We start from the raw sequence: 18,664 nt of genomic DNA on the forward strand, positions 1-18,664 counted from the left end.
ACATTGGTATTTCTGAACACTAACCGACCACTAGCTATGGCCTTTGGTGCTGGCCAGTGACCCCAGCCTTTGTCATGGCCAAGTCCACGGCCTAAATTGTTATTTAGGTAATCAAAGTTTTCATGAGCTAACTTATAAATGTTATGTTCAATTCCATTATTGATGTAACAGGTTGTATACAATGTAATTAGTGTTGTCAACATTGATGTGATCTGTGATGTCATCATTGTGGTCATAGGCTGCGCAACAGGGGGCGCAAAATTAAGGTAGCTTTAGCAGAATTTCAGGGGTTTAGTTGCATTAAGTTCTTACCTTAATGCCCCTGCAACTATCGTTTTTTTCTTTGAATTTCAAGGGTTTTGTTATTTCATAGATTTTTAGAAAGCTTCCAGACCACTAATATGATCTTCGGCCGTGGTCAGTGGGCACAGCCTTTGGCTGTGCCTATTGACCATTTTAAAACGCTACTAGACCACTAGCCATGGCCTTCGGCCATAGCCGGTGGTCACGTCCACTCTATATTTTAAAACACATGCAACACATTGCTCAAAAAAGTTCATTAATCACAAACTGATTTTGTCTGGTTTTGACAGTGGCATTATGTATAAAAGGCTGCAGGCTTTGAGAACGCACAATATTTTTCAGCAATGCACAGTAACGCATTGCTACGTGGTCAGTGCATTATTCCTGAGCTGTAACCCGACCGCGGGGGACACGATACTGTAGTCCTCTTTCTTTGCCCACGAGGCAGGGCTTCGCCGACTTCCCCCGCTCCCACGTGACATCCACTGACATTAAATGTGTGAGGGCTTCCACTCGCGCAGCGGGTGTGCCGCCAGCGCACCAAAGGCACGCTTAAGGTGAGCCCGCCTGTGCTAGGTATGTGCCAGGAGGTCTGATTGGAATACTCTCATCTCCCTAGCACCCCTTGAAACCACTTGGCCCGTCGGCTTTTGCAAAAGCCTTCCTGCAGCGGTACCGGCATCGGCCATCCGGGAAACTAACAACCCACCTAGTAACTCCCCCAGTACTACCATTCCCTTGCTTCATTGCAGTTTACTGAATAAGTGTTCATTGGTCGCGCATGCCCTGGACTGCCACGATCTGATAGCTACAACTCAGCCTGACTTACTGTTTCTCACTGAAACTTGGATCCGTGACTCCTCGGGCCCCTCCATTGTACAAGCCCTTGCCTGTAACTAAGGTTTTATTCATGTTGATCGCCCCTCTATACATCCTGGCAGGGGTGTGGGTATTATACAAAATGATTCCCTCAAAATGTCTTATTTCATACCAGCTCACTCACTGAAGATCGAATGTCTTCTTGTCACCATATCTATATCGGCCTCAACGACACTCACTGTCCTATTGGTATATCGCCCCCCTGGGGCTGATGCTACATTCTATACTGACTTTCCTGATTTGGTATTGGCTCTCCAAGTCAGTCACCCTAATCTATGGGTGCTAGCAGATTTCAACCTGCCTGCCAATTCTACCTTGGCGACTCAGGTTGAACTCTTTCTGTCGCTGAATCTTTCTCAACTGATTCAAGCACCCACTCATCAGTTGGGCAATATACTTGACTTTATTTGTGCCTCCAAGTCTCTCATTACCGTCACTTCCTCCTATCCGGTACTTTGGTCTAACCACTATTTGATTTCTTTTACGGTGGTGCTTCCCAGTCCTGTTAGCCGCCTTTCTAAGCCGCCCACCCTCAAAAGGAACTGGCGCAAAGTCATTCTCTCTGCTCTCTCTGCTTCCCTCCTCTCTCACTGTGCTCCCCCTAAATCTTGCACGCTACAGAACCTAGGTGTGTCCTCCCTGGTCTTTGCAGACCAATTTGCGCCAGCCAAACTTGGTAAAGGAAGCACTTATGTGTCCGAGTCCTGGTTTTCGGACGAGCTTAGAGTTCTCAAGCTTGGATGCCGCCAAGCGGAACGCAAGTGGAGGGCCTGCTATACCAACGACATGAGAGCAATCTTTCGCTGTGCTCTCGCAAATTATCAAAAAGCCACTTTAGCTGCTAAACATACTTTTTTTAGCAGGAACATTGTGGACGCTGTCAACAAGCCTAAGGCACTTTTTGAGCTGGTGCAATCTCTATCTACGCCTTCCAACTCTGGTCCATCTATCGAGCCCTCACAAGCTCTGTGCGAATCTCTCTCCTCCTTTTTTCATCTTGAGATTATTGCCATATGCGAAGACATCAAAGTCAAACTAGATGCCTCAGATAAAAGTGCATCCCTCTCTGACCCTTCTACTCCCACTGCTTCTTGGGTTACTTTTCCGGTAGTCTCTGAACAGAACATTCTAAAAGCCATTCAGGGTCTCAAATCAGCATCTCCCGCTGATGCCATCCCTTTAGATGTGCTTAAAGCCATCTCCCCTGATATTATCACTGAAATTACTACTGCTATTAACACATCATTCCAAGAGGGGGTGATACCTGGCTCCCTGTAACACGCCCGGGTGCTGCCGCTCCTGAAAAAGCCCTCTCTGGACCCTACTGTTCTGGCAAATTTCTGCCCCATCTCTCTTCTCCCAGCCATGATGAAATCACTGGAGGCTTTGGTCTCTCCCCTCCTCTCTTCATATATGGAGTCTTCAGGTTACTTTGATACTTTTCAATCCGGTTTTCGTCCTGGGAGAGGCACCAAATCAGTTCTTAATTACGTATTCGATGACCTCATCCAGTTAGTCAATCAGGGCGGGGTGGGTGCCCTACTACTACCTGACCTCTCGGCCACGTTCGACACGGTTGATCATTCTATACTTATATCCCGTTGGACGCGGGCCTAGGGGGCCAGGTGCTGAACTAGTTCGCAGACTTTCTGACCGTCCGCTCTCAATCGGTCTTTCTGCCTCCCTACTGTTCGAAATCAGTTGCGCTGTTCTGTGGAGTGCCTCAGGGCTCGGCCCTGTCGCCCATCCTCTTTAATATCTATATTCGGCCTCTGCTCCTTCTCATTCTATCTCACGGTTTTCAATTTTATTCCTATGCTGATGACACGCAAATCTTGGTACGTCTGGATCTCTCTCGGCCCGACAGTGCAGCCTGTCTCAGGAACTGCCTTGAAGATTTAGGTGCGTGGATTGCTACCAATTCTCTGAGGCTTAATGGCAGTAAAACAGAGGTCCAGGTGGTAGGGACAAATACCCCCCTCAACTACTGGACCCCGGACTTCTGGCCCACGTCTCTTGGCCCCTTCCCTCTCCCGTCTCCTACGGTGAGAATCCTGGGTGTTAAGTTCTCTTCATCTTTGATGATGTCTGAACAAGTGGGGGCCATCTGCAAAGCCGGCCATTTTAAACTGCGGACATTAAGAAAGGTTCTTCCTTTCATCCCTGGCCAGTTTCATGCCCCAGTGGTTTGAGCATTGGTCCTTAGTACAGTAGACTACTGTAACTCACTTTACCTCGGCCAACCACACTATCTGCTCAATCAGATCCAAATGTTCCAAAACGGTGCTGCTTGCGTAATATTGCGCCCGCCAGCACGCTAGCACATGTTCCCCCTCCTGCTTCAGCTACACTGGCTCCCCATTGAACAACGGATCCATTTCAAATATATGTGTCTTGTTCACTGGGCTTTTTACAAGGTGGGAGCTGAATACTTGCAGGAGCAGTTTACTCACTATGTGCCAAATCGTCCACTGCGCTCCCAGTCTGCGCTACTCCTCTGGTTCCCCGTCTTAAACGCACTCGAACGGGAGGCCGTGCCTTTTCAGTGGCTGCAGCCAAAGCATGGAGCCTACTTCCTTGTGCTCTCCATGCTACTGCCAAACATTTAGCCTTCAGACGTGCTTTGAAGATTCTTCTCTTCTAGCTCTCCCTGAATCTCTTCTCTCTTTCTTACCCCCTATCGCCAAGATGCCTTCTGGCGTACGCTGCGCTCTACAAATTCACATAACATAACATCACATTATTTGCCATGGACCACACACTTAGTTTAAACAGCGTTCTACAAGCCCCTTGTTTTATGGCCAGTCTGTTGGTGACTGTTCTGCTACATCGCACAACCCCAACTAACCACATTTCAGCGGCACAGAAACAAGGAAATAAATGACCGGCTGCAAGAATAACATATGCCCAGGTACTTCGTGCACCCATAGCGAAAATCAAAAACTGGCACCTATGAGTATATTCCCAGTAAGTGAACATATATCTTAAAGGAAAATATACAAATGTCGTTCATTTGACCTTCCACTTAGAAGAAAGTGGGCAAGACAAAATAGCATTGGATTGAAAAAAAGTAATGAACACCAGAAAAATAACACAAGAGAGGAAATGTTCCAATTAATATGCTGTTAAAGAAAGTGTAAAAGGTGCTTGTGAAATATTCCCTGGAAAATGAAATCCCAATGCGAAACAAGTGCTTGTGGTCTTGTGAGTAAGCGTCTTCACTGGGATCATGACAACCTGAGTAAAATCATGGTAGCCAAATACTTGAGCAAGCTTGTCAACCTCAAAAAAACCCAAAGGGGTTGCATCCGCCCTCTGAAGAAAGGTTACGCTCTCCACCCACGTGTCCTTTACTTGTGCCCTTAAAAGCAGCCACAATTAGGGGGAAAATAACTGGACAAGATTGCAAACTCTCTTGCCACAATGTGGGCAGATACTCATGATTTACTTGCCCTCATCATTTCTCCTCCTCACCCCCATGTCTGGCTTTCAATAATTCTGTGCTTTATAAAGATAACTTGAAAATTACACATAACCATAGTGCCACTCAAATATATAAATCTGTATATAACTATGTTAGGCAAAAAGTGTACAATTGTGGCATTATTCCCCACATCTTGGCTTGGAGACTACAAATATCAGACTACAATTCAGCTAAAGGCAATACAATGGTCTCTGTGGCTGCTGTGTGTAATGAGATATTTAAAACTAGGAAAACAAACAGAATTCGGGACTGTGGACTGTCTCCCATCCATGCAGTAACCAGGACCGACCCTGCTTAGCTTCAAAGCGAGTAAGGATCCGGCCCATCAGGCCATGCTGCTCTTGGTCTTGTAAGGTGGGCTCATTTATTAGGCAACATGGCCTGAGGGGGCTGCCCCTTTTCTCCCTTGGAAGCTATGTAGGGTCGATCCCGGTTACTGCATGGATGGGAAACCCACTGTAGTTGTAAACATATCTATTTTTTTCATTGTGTATAAAAGATTGCAGGCTTTCTGAACTAACAATGTTTTTGCTCAATGCGCAGTAAGAATACATTTTTGGCCGAGGATCACATACTTTGGTTAAGTAGCGTGCTACAAGCCCTTTGTTTTATGGCTGATATTTTGGTTACTGTTGTGATACATTGCACAACCCCAACTAACCACATTTAAGCAGCACGGAAAAGGGTAAAAAATTACCAGCTCCAAGAATAACGTATACCCAGGTACTTTTGCCCCATAGCGAAAAATCAAAAGCTGGCACCCATGAATATATGCACAGTAAGTGACTATATATATTTTTTTTTTAATCAATTTTTATTGGTATTTAATGGTAACAGGGAACTTTTACAACATGTAAACTTTTGGGCAGGTTCCCATCATAACACCTCAAACAAACCATAAATCCCCTGAAGTTTTCAACCCCCCCTACCCCTGAACTCATTGTCTCGGGACGCAAAACCAGCTTTTCCCTAGAGCGTCTTCTGGGGCAACTCTGACCGGGCCAACGGCCGTCAGTGGTTAGCCGACTCCCCAAAGTCTTAGGCAAAGTGTTATATGCTAAGGGTGGTTTCGGGCCGGGTCATGGGACCCTGTGATTATCCGTGCGTTTCCTCTGCACGGCCAAATACCTCCATAAATTGTAGCCAGTCTATCTCTATCTGAGCGCTTGAGCCCTGTATCGCCGCTGTGAGTCTTTCCATTAAATAAATGTTCTTGGCCACCGCTACCCACTCTCTTCTCGATGGAAGGGCGGCCCTCTTCCATGTTCTGGCACGAGCTGCCAAGAGAAGCAAGTGTGTCAGGTCCAGGAGTTTTTCCCAGTGATCATCCCTTAGCTGCAGACCAAACATTAACAGGATAGGATCTTGTGAGTAAACCTCCTCTACCGCCTCCTTTAGCCACCTCAGGACCTCTGACCAGAAGGCTTGAACCATCTTGCATGACCACCACATGTGTCAGTAGTTCTCTTTTTCCCCACATCCGTGCCAGCATACAGGGTCAAAGTCTGGGAACATCTTAGAGAGAGTGATCGGGTCGTACTGCCACCTATGAATACGTTTGATGGCATGTGTCTTATATTGGCAGGAGATGGATGTCTTGAACAGCCCTACTGCAGATGCGTCACCACAGACCCTCTCCTATTCCACAGCCCAGGTCCCTCTCCCATTTCCTTCTAAGGCCTTTGGTTGTTCCCTCTTGGGGGATCATAAGGGCTCCATAAACGAGGGAGATGAGTCCTTTCATTTATACATGGGAGTCTAGGATTTTTTGAACAGGGGTAAGCTTTCTTTGTATGCAGGGCTTTAGATTTGGCTTCATTAGTACACCCTTGAGTTGTAAATATAGGAGCGGGGAGAGGCTACCAATTCCCAAGGCCTCCTCGAACTCCTGAATGGTTATGTAGGTGTCCTCCCTCACCAACTGACCGACTCTGGTTAGTCCACCTTCGAACCAGGACTGGTAATGTTCATGGCCTGGAATTTCTTCTCGGACTGGCGTGGACCAAATGTGGCGCAGTGGTGAGGGCCATGTGGTCACCTTGTCTCTAGTTCCCTGCCCTGTCAGGGCTTTCCACATTGTTCCAAGTATGGGGTTGTCCCTAATTTTATTTGGTAGCTTCTTCATAGGAACCCATAACCATTCACCCACTGTGACTGGGTACAGATAAAAGTTTTCAAGATAAACCCATAGTTTGTTGGGGTCCTCCCTGAGATGTGGGGCCAACGCCCTAAACTGGGCTCCTCTATGGTATGTTCGCAAGTCTGGGAGGGCTACTCCTCCTCTTTCCTTCGGGAGGGTGAGGCTCTCATATCCTATTCTGGGTCTTTGGCCCTGCCATATGAATTTAGTGATTCTTTTTTTGGCTTCACTGAGGTAAGATTCCGGGTCCTCCAGCGGAAGCATCTGGAAAACATATAGCACCCTGGGGAAGAGGTTCATCTTTATGGCATTTATTCTTCCCATCCATGATATTTGCCCCTTCGCCCAACCCTCCATGTCCCTGAAGAGTTTTCAAACAGAGGGGGGTAGTTCGCCTGGCTCAGATCTTCGTTGGGTCTTACAATATTAATCCCCAAGTATCTTATGCCCTCCATGCAGATTTGGAGACCCAGGGGGATCAATTCGGCCAGGTTCCTTTCCATATCTGGGGCAAAGGGGAAAATCATCGACTTGCTTATGTTTACCTTGAAGCCTGAGAAGCGACCAAACTGTTCAATGACCTGCAAGGCGGCAGGGACCGATCTAGCGGGCTCCCTCAGGTGTAGCAGAATATTGTCTGCGTAGAGGCCTAGTTTGAAGGTTTGGTTGCCTATGTGGATACCACGTACCATCTGGGAACCTCTGAGGTATTCTGCCAGGATCTCCATGGTCATGGCGAACATGAGCGGGGAGAGGGGACAGCCCTGCTTCGTTCCCCTCTGGAGGGCAAATATGCATGACAGGTGACCGTTGACTGTGACTCTAGCAGAAGCGGCGGCGTATAGGGCCTTAATGGCTCGTCTGATCCCCACCCCAAAACCCAGCTTCTCAAGTAACCCGTGCAAGAACCTCCAGTCCACCCGGTCAAACGCCTTTTCAGCGTCAATGGATACCAGGACCGGGTTGTCCCCCTTCGGTGCCGCCTCCCTCATGACATGCAGGGTCTTGCGAAGGATGTCCGCCCCCTGCCTCCCCTGTATGAAGCCCACCTGGTCAGAGTGGATTAACCCCGGCATGTTGCCATCAATCCTCGTGGCGATGATCCTGGTGAATAGTTCTGCATCCACGTTCAGGAGGCAGATCGGTCTGTAGGAACGAGTCTGCCGGGTCCTTCCCCCTCCTTAGGAATCACAGTAATTAATGCTTTGCCAAATGATGGGGGTGCCCTCCCTGTGGTCATGATGTTCGAGAATAGACTTGCCAGGAATCCTGCTAGGTGGCACGAGAAGGCCTTGTAAAAGCCTGTAGTGTACCCATCTTCTCCCGGGGCCCTTCCCAGCTTCAGGCCTGATTTTGCCTTGACTACCTCCTCCTCGGTTATCGGGGCGTCCAGGGCGGCTGCTTCTGGGATTTGAAGGGAGGGGAGAGTAACCCCACTGAGGTATGCATCAAGTGTTTCCTTCTCTGCCCCCCCGTTCCTCCCGTATAGGGTTTCGTAGAAGCCCGCAAATCTCTCAGCTATGCCTTCTGGGTCTAAACTTTCCCCTTCTTCCCCGCTTACAATTCTTGTCACCCATCTCTCAGCCCGTTGACCTCGGAGTTTAGCTGCCAACATGGCGTCCGCCTTGTCGCCTTTTTCATAATATCTTTGGCGTAGGTGTTGAGTCCCACTACTATTTTTCCCATCTCTAATTCCCTCAAGTCTTGCATCTTCCCTCTCGCAATGCCCAGGTCCCTTCCCCTCTCCGCCTCCCCCTTTCCTTCAGATCTCTCCAGTGTGAGAATCTCGGACCTCAGCCTGTGGGCCAGGAGTGTCCTCTCCCTCTTTTTGGAGGCCCCTTCGCTAATCAACCTACCCCTCCAGGTTGCCTTCACCGCCTCCCATACTATCTCCCGGGCGACTTCTCCGGTATCATTTAGCTAGAAGTATTCTCTGATCGCCGTTATCATCTCCTCTTTAAAGGCCGCATTCCTAAGGAGAAAGTCATTACATCTCCATGGGGAGTCCCTGGGTTTTAGGCCCGATATGCCAATGTCAGCCCAGACCAGATCGTGGTCCGACCAAGTAACTGGGCGAATCTCCGAGGCCTCCATTCTGCTCAAATACTGGTACTCCGTAAATAGGTAGTCTATTCTAGTCCTTTTACCATGGACTGCTGAGTGGAAGATGTATCCCCTCCCCGTTGGATGGAGCTCCCTCCATATGTCCACCAGTCCCCGCTCCCACATTAAGTCCCGAAGCCCTCCACCTGGTCGTCCCCCTCCACTGCCTGGTGGGATAGCCTTACCACTATGGTCCAACTCCCGATCCGCCCACATATTCAAATCACCCCCCCCAGGATGAGGAGCCCTTCCGCTCTGGTCAGCACCTCAGGAAGGGCTTCTTGTATGAATCCCATCTGACCCACGTTATAGCAGCTAAGGTAATTCTGGAGTTATGTAGACTGCCTGATACTACAACGGCTCTCCCGTCCTCCCTTCCCCATTGGGATACCTCGGTCAGTTTATGGTTCCTGTGCAGTATGATTCCGACACCCCCTCTCTTAGTGTGGCTGGATGCCCAAAAGGTCTGACCCTTTGCCTTGAGTTCATCTTTTCCCCGGTCCTGTGGGAGATGCCCTGTTCCCTTTTGGAGCTGGATTCGGTCTGGGCCCGAGGTCCTCTATCCCAACCCCCCTCCCTTCCCCATTCGGGACGGCTGCCAACGGGCAAGCCACCAGGATGAGTGTGAATCCGTACCCCGCAGGTCTCTCAGTGAACTCTGTGCCCCCGGCCGGGATTGCCAAACTGGAGTCCTTGCATACCTTCAAGGTAAATCTTTATTCGCCTAGTCCTCCCCCGCCTGCGACATGGGGGTGTTGGGCTTCTTGAATTTTCTTCTGCCCTTTTTTTCTTCTTTGTGGACCAGGGGCCCTCTGGTTGTTTCCCGGGTTCTGGCCATGCTTGTATGCCTTCTTCATCATTTCCCTCCTCCGGAACAACGCCCTTGAGCACTTGGAGGACTTGCGTGGCTTCTTTGCCACTAGTCACCCTGTAGTCTACACCAGTTCGCTTGAAGGAGAAGGCGAATGGGAACGACCATCTGTATCTTATGTCCTGGCTGGTGAGCCACTGGGTGAGCGGGCGACAATCCCTTCTGCGGATGAGCGTGAGAGTAGACAGGTCTTGGTAAATCCTAATTGTATCCCCTTCATAGATGAAGCTCTCAAGCCTTCTTGCCTTCTCCAGGACCTCCATTTTCTCTCTGTACCGGAGGAAACGTACCACAATGGACCAGGGACGTCATTTAGGGGTCGCCAGAGGTCGCTTGCGACCTCTGAGGTCTCCCTTGCGAAATCTGTGCTCTCCCTTGCGACCTCTAAAAAAAAAAAGAAAAAAAATAGAAGAAAAGAAGTGTTTTTTTTTTTTTTTTTTTTGGTAATGCACCAAGTGGCACTTTACTTCTGGGGTTGCTGGCTTTCTTGTTCAGGCCCCTTAAAAAAAGAAGAAAAATAAGAACAGGAGAGCCACAAGTCTAACACTTTCAGCACTGACCCTAAATAAGAAAGAATGTGAATACCAAATAATGTGTCTTTCTGGAATTCTATACAATAATTGCTAAACTCTGTCACTGATGTAGTCTGTTCTTAAACGCCTCAATTCAGCCTTTCATCCTTCTGAGGTCGATAAATGAGTAGGGGTTGGGTGATATTGGGTGTATATTTTTTCTATATAAAGCACTTAAGCGTAAGTTCTATATAATAACACATCATTATCATTTGGTCATGGACGTCTGCTTGCATTCACAGTAATTTGGTAATATGGGCCTATACACACTGATCTTAGCTATGCATATTTCGATCCATTCTTGTATGAAATGTACATCACATTATAGTAATATGGTAACCATATTTTTCGTAGTGTATAATGCTATGTGATGCCACTTCCTGTTTTGTCAACGGGTGAAAAGTCGTGTTCCATCGCTTTCCGCAATATCACTTCAGGGTGGGGTCAAATGACATCGCTTCCTGTCATCAGGGGTCAAAGGTTGTGTGATGTCACTTCCGCTACCACTGGCATTTTGGTGAAATGACGTCCCTGCAATGGACCTTGGGCCCCCTCCTCTGCCCCCTCCTCCTCGGTGTGCTCTTTCAAGCTGGACTTCCTTGCCCCCTTCTAATGTAAAGAGTTGGTTAATCAGACCTTGAACTTTCCTCCCCACATCGACCACCGTCTCTCCTCTTTGCTGGGTAACGCCCATTATGCGTAGGTTATTACCGCGTTCCCTATTTTCCAGGTCATCCATCTTCAAAGCTATGTCCTCCTCTCTCATTTCAAGGTCTGTTAGCCTCGCCTCATATTTCATGTCCAACGGGTCTGTTTGGAGGTGGTTATTTTCCATTCCTTCCATTTTTTCCTCCAAGGTGTCCACTCTTCCTCTGAGGTCCAGTATAGAGGCCTGTATGTCGGTGTGAATGGCTTTGATTTCCTGGAGGATGTCCTTGAGGTCATCCTTCATTAGCGCTGCGGAGGTGGGGTTCGCTGCCTGAGGGCATGGTGGCTCCGTGGGCCTCACTCGAGGCTGTTTGTGCACGGCGAAAGCGTTGAAGGGAAACGATTGCCTCGGTGGCTGGAGGCCGCTCCAGGATGTCGCTCTTTTTGGTGCCTCTTGGTGTGGTGCCCTCGACAGGGCGGGCCCGTGGGAATCTGAGTTCAGGGGGAGGGGCGGCCCCAGCCCCTCTACATTGTTGGGGTGTCAAGTCTCTGGCCTCCAAGATTTGAGGCTGTGGCCTGCTTGGAGTTGTAGGCCTCTGCAGTGTAGGCGGAGGGAGGTGTGATGGCTCTGGTGGGGTTAAAGCCGCCTTGTCCTTTATTTTGGGGGAGCTGGAGAAAGGGTAGTATCCCAGGTGGAGGCCAGGGGGATTGAGGGGGGGGTGGCGCCCCACGCTGTTTTCTCCGTGGTCTACTTCCCCCCTCCGTCTCCTCACCTTCTTTTCATGGAGTCCTCTGGGCAGGGCAACGCTTTGGGGCCGGCCCCCCCGCTCTATCCCCCAATGTGTTTTAAGGGGAGGGCGATGGCACGGCAGTGCAGGGCTCCTCCGGGGTCCACAGCACGCAATGGGCCAGCTCGCCGGCGTCCCTGTGGATCTCTGGTGGGGGCCGCTCCACCCTGGGCTCCAGATGGGGGGGTGCTCCCACTCCGCTCTGCTGGGCCGCTCTTCAGGACGTCGTCGAAGTTGGCCTCCGTTTGCTTGATGCCGGTGAGTGGGGGGCTCGGATGGTGGACTCGTCTCCTGCTGGGCTCCCACGGTTCTTTGTCTAGCGGGGGTTGGCACACCCCGCCGCTCGTCCAGGGCTATGGGCGCGGGAGCGTCGCCACCTGCGCCGGGTCTCCTGGCGTGTTTTGTAGGTGTGGGGGGGTCCCCCCACACTCCGGCCCTTACCCCGATCCCCAGGGGGGGGCGATGGAGCCGCTAGATGTAGCGCGCCCGTGGTCCCAGGCGTGGGCAGCACACGGCTGCGGGCGTTCCTCCAGAGGGCCTTCCCTTGGCTCCGCGGCCCAGGGCTGCGCTGGGCTTGGTCCTTGGGCAGCGGCCTCGGTGGAGCTGGCCGCCCAGGGGGCTGGTCCTCTCGGGCTTCAACGAAAATCCCGGCCGGGGATAGGGACTGCACGCTAGGCGCTGCGGGGCTGGAGGAGCGCAAGTCTTACACGACTGCCATGCTCCGCGCCCCCTGGTGGTATCGTGACCATATATTTTAAAGTAAAAAATATAAATGTAGTTCAATTGACCTTCTCCTTAGAAGAAAGTGCCCAAGGCAAAATAGCATTGGAATTTAAAAAAAATAAGTAATGAACACCAAAAAAATAACCTGAGAGGAAATCTTCCAATAAATATGCTGGTAACGTATAAAAGGTGCTCACCTTTTTAAACCCAGCAATCTGTAGTGAAATATTCCATAGAAAACAAAATCCCAATTTGAAACGAGTGCTTGTGGTGTTGTGGGTAAGCGTCTGCACTGGGAACATGGCAGCCTGAGTAAAATCCTGGTAGCCAAACACTTGAGCAAGCTTGCCAACCACATAAAAACCTGAGGGGTTGTGTCCACCTTATGAAAAAAAGTTACTGTCCACCCACATCTGTCCTTTACTGGTGCCCTGAAAAGCAGCCACAATCATGGGAATATAACGGCGCCAGTGTCTAGGATTGCAAACTCTTGCCACATCGTGGGCAAATACTCATGACTTACTTGCCCTTTCATCATTTCCCCTCCTCACCCCCATGTCTGGCTTAACTTGAAAAGTACACATACCATAGTGTCGCTCAAATATATAAATACTTATAGAACTATGTTAGGCAAACAGTGTATAAATGTGGCATTATTCCCCCATCTTGACTGGGAAACTACAAATACCAGAATGCAATTCAGCAAAAGGCAAAAAATTGTCTGAGTGCAAAACTTTCAAAGATGACAGTAGCACAGTTTACATTAAAAAAAAATGTGGATGCCCTTTCGGTCACCTATCCATGCAGTAACCGGGACCGACCCTGCTTAGCTTCAAAGCAAGGAAAGGGACAGCACGTTTCTCCAAGTGGTCTTGTAACTTTGGCTAATTTATCCCACAACATGGCCTGAGGAGGCTGGGCCCCTACTCACTTTGAAGCTAAGCAGGGTCTGTCTTGGTTACTGCATTGATGGGAGACCTGGACGGCAATCAATTTTTCACCCCCGACGTCACTAAAGCTGTCAAAATATATTTTTTTTTACTCTTACCCACGGCTATCCATAGTCCTTTGGAGCCCCGAATATAGCTGTCAATATCGGAAAAAGAGCTGGAATAAAATGCTTTCCTGCCCCCAGACCCTCACCAAGTGGCCCCCTCATCTGTGCCAGCTCCCCCCACAACACACACTTTCTGTGACGCAGTTTGCTTTGAGATGTCGGCTATTCGAGGTTGTAGCTGAGGCTACAGAAAGCTTTATGTTCCAAACTCAGTCCCTAGACCCCCTCGAATCCCCAAATTTTACTTGGTGCCCTCTAGCCACACCCCGCCCCACCTCTAGCCTGATTGCATTTGTATGTTTTTTGATCTGCAAATGGCTTTTTTCTTGCGCTTCATTTCCCCATATCCTCAGCTATAGCAGCGGTTATCTCTCGCATCGAGAGGATAACAAGATGGCGGCTGTTTCATTTCTAAAAACACCCAGTTTTGGGTAAATACCAGAGATATAGCAGTCTATTTATGAGAAGGGGGCACCCCCTTCTCTGTCAAATATTTAAATAACTACTGCACGGAATAACCTAAAACCACGCATGGTTCGCAGGTCAATGCTTCGTGCCCAAGTTCGGACCTGGTCTAAATCTGTCCAGCGGTTTGGGCTGTGCGCTTTGGCACAAATTTACCTAGTTTGTCCATGGGAAAATGAATGGGAAGTAGGCTGCACTTTTGGAAAAAAAAATGTGTTTTAACAACTTTTTTTATTAGTTAAAGAATCTTTACAGAACTTTGCAGTCTGTGGGGGTCTGCGGGTCCTTAATCACTTTTTCTAAATTTCAGTCAAATCTGTTACTCGAATCAAAAGTTATTAACAATAGAATTTTAAGGGGTTCCTATGGGAGTCCGACTCACCTTAGGTATAGGGCGGCCGTCACCGCCCTATAATATATTTCAGTTAGCTTCCAAAAAGGCACACTCGGCACCGTTTAGAATCTACACAGATACATTTAAGTGCTATTACATTTAACCTAAAGGGGGAGGGTGGTGAGAGGAGGCATACATTATTACAGATTAAGCAAGGTTGTGGGAGCCTCTCTACTGAAACCCTGTTCTATGGAATTTCTTCCACTCAGGAGGGTCGACAATCACATTTTAACTAGCTGGACCCTTCAAAGAGGAGAATATTCATTTACATATCAGTCTGGTCCAACCGACAAGGTCAGTCCGGCACCGAAATGCTAGGCAATTTTTCTCTGAACAAGAGTATCATCTGCAACCCCATACACATGTTTTAGCCTTGCTGGGCATCCTCGTGAGGTGAAGCTTAGCCTCTCTAAAGCACAGTGAGAAAGGGGTCCTCGTCTGGATTATCCTAGGTTACTTAGGGTGCAACCCCAAGTTTTACAAATTAGGCAAGGTTGTGGGAGCTCCTCCACTGAGAACGAACATGGGTCAAATTACAGGTCTTATAATGTAGAAGGCCGTAGAAGCCCACAGTAATTAAGCTAAAAGAGCCCAATCCCTAGCTTAAGAACAAGTATTCCACATTGTTGAGGGTAAGTAATGAAACTTTGGCTCCTTTGGGAGAGTTTAAAGAGTTATTCAGCGTTCTCCCAGAAGAAATAGGATCAATGCTGTAGTTAGTACTTTGATCACGGATCGAATTTGAATGATTTTAAAATTGGGTTTCCTGCAAAGAAAGGGGGCAGCTATGAATCCCACTCCCAAAAAGGTAAACATAAAGTTGCCCATGCCACCTGCAAATCTGGGCTTTACTTAATGGGAAAACAAGATCTCCACTGTACTATTTTCGTTAAAGCTGGAAGTAGTGCTACAATAGATTCAAATGGGGGTAAGGCCCCTCTGCACTGGTAGCCGTAAGGTCTGACCAGGGGCCCCAAAACAAAGTGAATTAAACCAGCCAGTACGGTTTAACAAGACCTCTATCACAAAAAAACAATCATTATCACTGAATAGCCAGCAGATATAGTAGGGGTTGCATTGAATTAGTTGGGAAAGCTACACAAGGACATTTTTGTTTCTAACACATAGGATTCCTTTTAGTGGGTGTTGTGTTCGGGCCCATCACATGACTGGAAAGTGGCTGGAGAACACCAATGAATCTAGGGCTGTTTAGTGTGGAATATCCTGCTCTGTCTGGTGTGAGGATTCTTAAAAGGGAACTTGGATAGGGTTTTCACAGTTTCAGCTACGCCATTCGTGACCGCTACTAACTTGGTTAAGCAGGCTTGTGATTCTTTTCTTTTTATTCTTTTTTTTTTTAAAATAGTCATATGGTTTTCAAAACCTTACACATAAAACAAGCATCAGGAAAATCCATATTACAACAATTATTCTTTTCAAGGGAAAAGAAAAAATCTCATCTATCCAATAATTCATATTACAATCAATCTTAAAAATTAAAAAAAGAAAATGAGAATTGTATCTAATCACAAACATACCCTCTTGATATTCAGACACCTCAATCAAACACAATGTTGTTGATAGGTTACAGGTACTTATATTGAATGGCTGGTTGACAGATTCTGGGATTGCCCCTGACTTGGATGCAGAAATGGCACCCTCTACTGCACTTAGAGGTGAAGAATGTGATGGTGTTGATTTGGTAGTACACTTAAGTCAAAAAGTAGCTTGCGTTATGCGGCTTGGAGCAGGTCTTTATTAGCGATGTTGTAGGTATGTTTATTATATCCATGATAATTTGCCAAAATAGCTAAGATATCTTGTAAAAACGCCAAAGCACTTTATGTATGTGTGTGTAATGTATAGACTATACAACTAGATGAGGACTGGGGTTTTTTTGGAACTGAGGCCGGGACCGCGCCCCTCGCACAGATATGAAAACGTTACAGAAGAGATCCTGCGCCTCACTTTCGCCCTTTTCTGATGAGATAAATACTTACAAAGTCCCCTTAAGGGTGTGCAACTTCACGACTCAGACCAAATCACAGTTCTGGACCATAGAATTAGAAAAAATATATATATTTTATTTTATTTAATTGTACCAAATTTCATTCTATTCTTAAAAATCATACAACCTCAATAGGTGTACAATGTAATCTTTTTTTTTAAAAAAAAATGTCACATTACCAACATAAAAAACAACAAAATGTCAACACAAATTATGAAAAAGAAAAGGAGAGTGGTGAGGTGAATATATAAACTGATTATACCAAATTTAACACAGAACAACCTCCACCTAAATACTGTCACTAACAAAATTCATCAACACATTTACAAAATCACAAAAAGGCAAGATAATAAACTTTGATTTACAATTAATTTATAGACTATCCAGCAAAATGCAGACCTGGTCACTAAGTCATGCAGTATGAAACAAAAACCACATTGGTCAAGAGGAGAGGCTCGCACCAAATATCACAATGTGATAGAAACAGAGCTTTGATTAGAATTTTAATTTAAACATAATTCTGTCTGGTCTAACCTCTACATTATTGCTCGGTCTTTGTGAACTCATTATTCACATCATTCATCCTCAACAAGCTGTAGTTCTCTCCATTGTGAATTGCATTAGCAGTTTTCTTGCTGTTGATATTATTTTACATGGTCATCAAATGGTTTGAATTCACATTCACTGTGTTTTTTCTTTTCTTTTTTTCTTTAATCCCCTTTAGATTATGTAGACAAACCCTTAGATAAACCATTGAAGTTGGTCCTTAAAGTTGGAGGAAGCGAAGTCACAGAGCTCTCGGGATCCGGACATGATTCTAGCTATTATGATGACCGGTCAGACCATGAGCAGCGGGAAAGACACAAAGAAAAAAAGAAAAAAAAGAAGAAAAAGTCTGAAAAGGAAAAGCATGTTGATGATGATGAGAGAAGAAAGCGAAAGGTGAGCAAATTATTTTATGGACCAAAACCGTTAAAGGTCTACAATGTTTTTTTATCTTATTTGTAATTTGTACGTGGCTCTTCCATTTACGGTTGGATGTATACATGCAAATATTGTTACTACGTGATTCAAGCTATTTTTGGGAAAATGTTGCGAATACAATAGCTTCTTTTCATTCAAACACTTTTAGCTTTATTCAGTTTAATTTTATTTGCTTAGAAATTCCCTGCTGTAGTGATACGTCCCATCGAGATTGAATTCCACTCAGATTGACCCTACGAAGTCTCATCTGATTCATGGCTTCCATCTTTAGGCACAAGTCCCTCTGCAGCATCAGGTGTGTTTAACTTCGGGCTTCTCGCTGACTTCTTTATTGTTTCTCTATCAAATATAGGGAGGTTCTTCACTCGTTCCTGGTTTTCCATCATCATCCTAATCATCATCATTTCACTTTAGTTTTGCTATAAAGCCATAAAAGTTTAATAAGAAAACAATTTTGCAATCTACAATTACAAAAACATCACTCATGGTTTTCCCGTGGGAATACAAGAAAGGCGATGACACCATTGGACTGGAAATAAGCTAGTTCTCGCTTAGCAATAACATAAATGACTATATTTGGAGCAGCTGTCCACATTAGAGCTGGAACAATAAACAGCGTCAGTGGACCTCAAACCTTGTGTAACTTAACAGGCGACCCTCCCTTGAGGGCTTATTCCCTCAACGGTGCAACATTTACTTCTGTGAGCACAGACCAATGGAGGTGCTAACTGTCTTGACTTGATACGTCGTGAGGAATATATGGGCCTCTGTCCCCAAGTTCCACACAGAGAGAAAGTAAACTACTCCCTATGCGAGCCTTGAGGCCACAGGTGGTTGTTGTTTCGCAGGATCAGACGCCACTGAGGACCCCAGAGCTTTGGAATGAATTCAGGTATTGGCACAAACAAGCAAAGTACTGCCAACAATGTAACTGTTATTAAAAAAGGGCTTACACAAGGGTGATTGGCAGATGCCAGGAACTCTGAGGCTGTGGTGCAGGGAAGCTTCAGCAATCCTTAAAGCCAGGTGCCAGAAACTCAGCACTGGCTACACACCTGATGATTCTTGGATGTATTCGTAACACTGTGGGACTCGTGCTTAAGGCACCGTAGCAGTTCAAGGAACCTTGAAGACCTTAGAACACTTGACAAAGCAGAGAAGGGTAATCCAAACAATCCGTTAAACGTTAGCCAAAAGTCCGTAAATCCGAGCAGAAACCAAAACCACAAATCCAAGGAGCAAGAA

The 18,664-nt window shown here is 46.9% G+C and overlaps 1 protein-coding gene across 7 annotated transcripts in view; it reads left to right on the plus strand.

Moving 5' to 3' along the window:
- BRD9 (bromodomain containing 9) overlaps window positions 1-18,664 on the plus strand; it is a 1,136,180-nt gene that overhangs the window by 52,477 nt on the left and 1,065,039 nt on the right. For all 7 annotated transcript variants that reach the window (XM_069620588.1, XM_069620585.1, XM_069620589.1 and 4 more), the window contains exon 2: window positions 17,160-17,377. In XM_069620588.1, coding sequence (XP_069476689.1) covers window positions 17,160-17,377 — 218 coding nt within the window. The remainder of the gene's footprint in view (window positions 1-17,159; window positions 17,378-18,664) is intronic.

This window comes from Ambystoma mexicanum, chromosome 5q (genome assembly GCF_040938575.1).
Source record: "Ambystoma mexicanum isolate Mex_15411 chromosome 5q, UKY_AmexF1_1, whole genome shotgun sequence".
NCBI lineage: Eukaryota > Metazoa > Chordata > Amphibia > Caudata > Ambystomatidae > Ambystoma > Ambystoma mexicanum.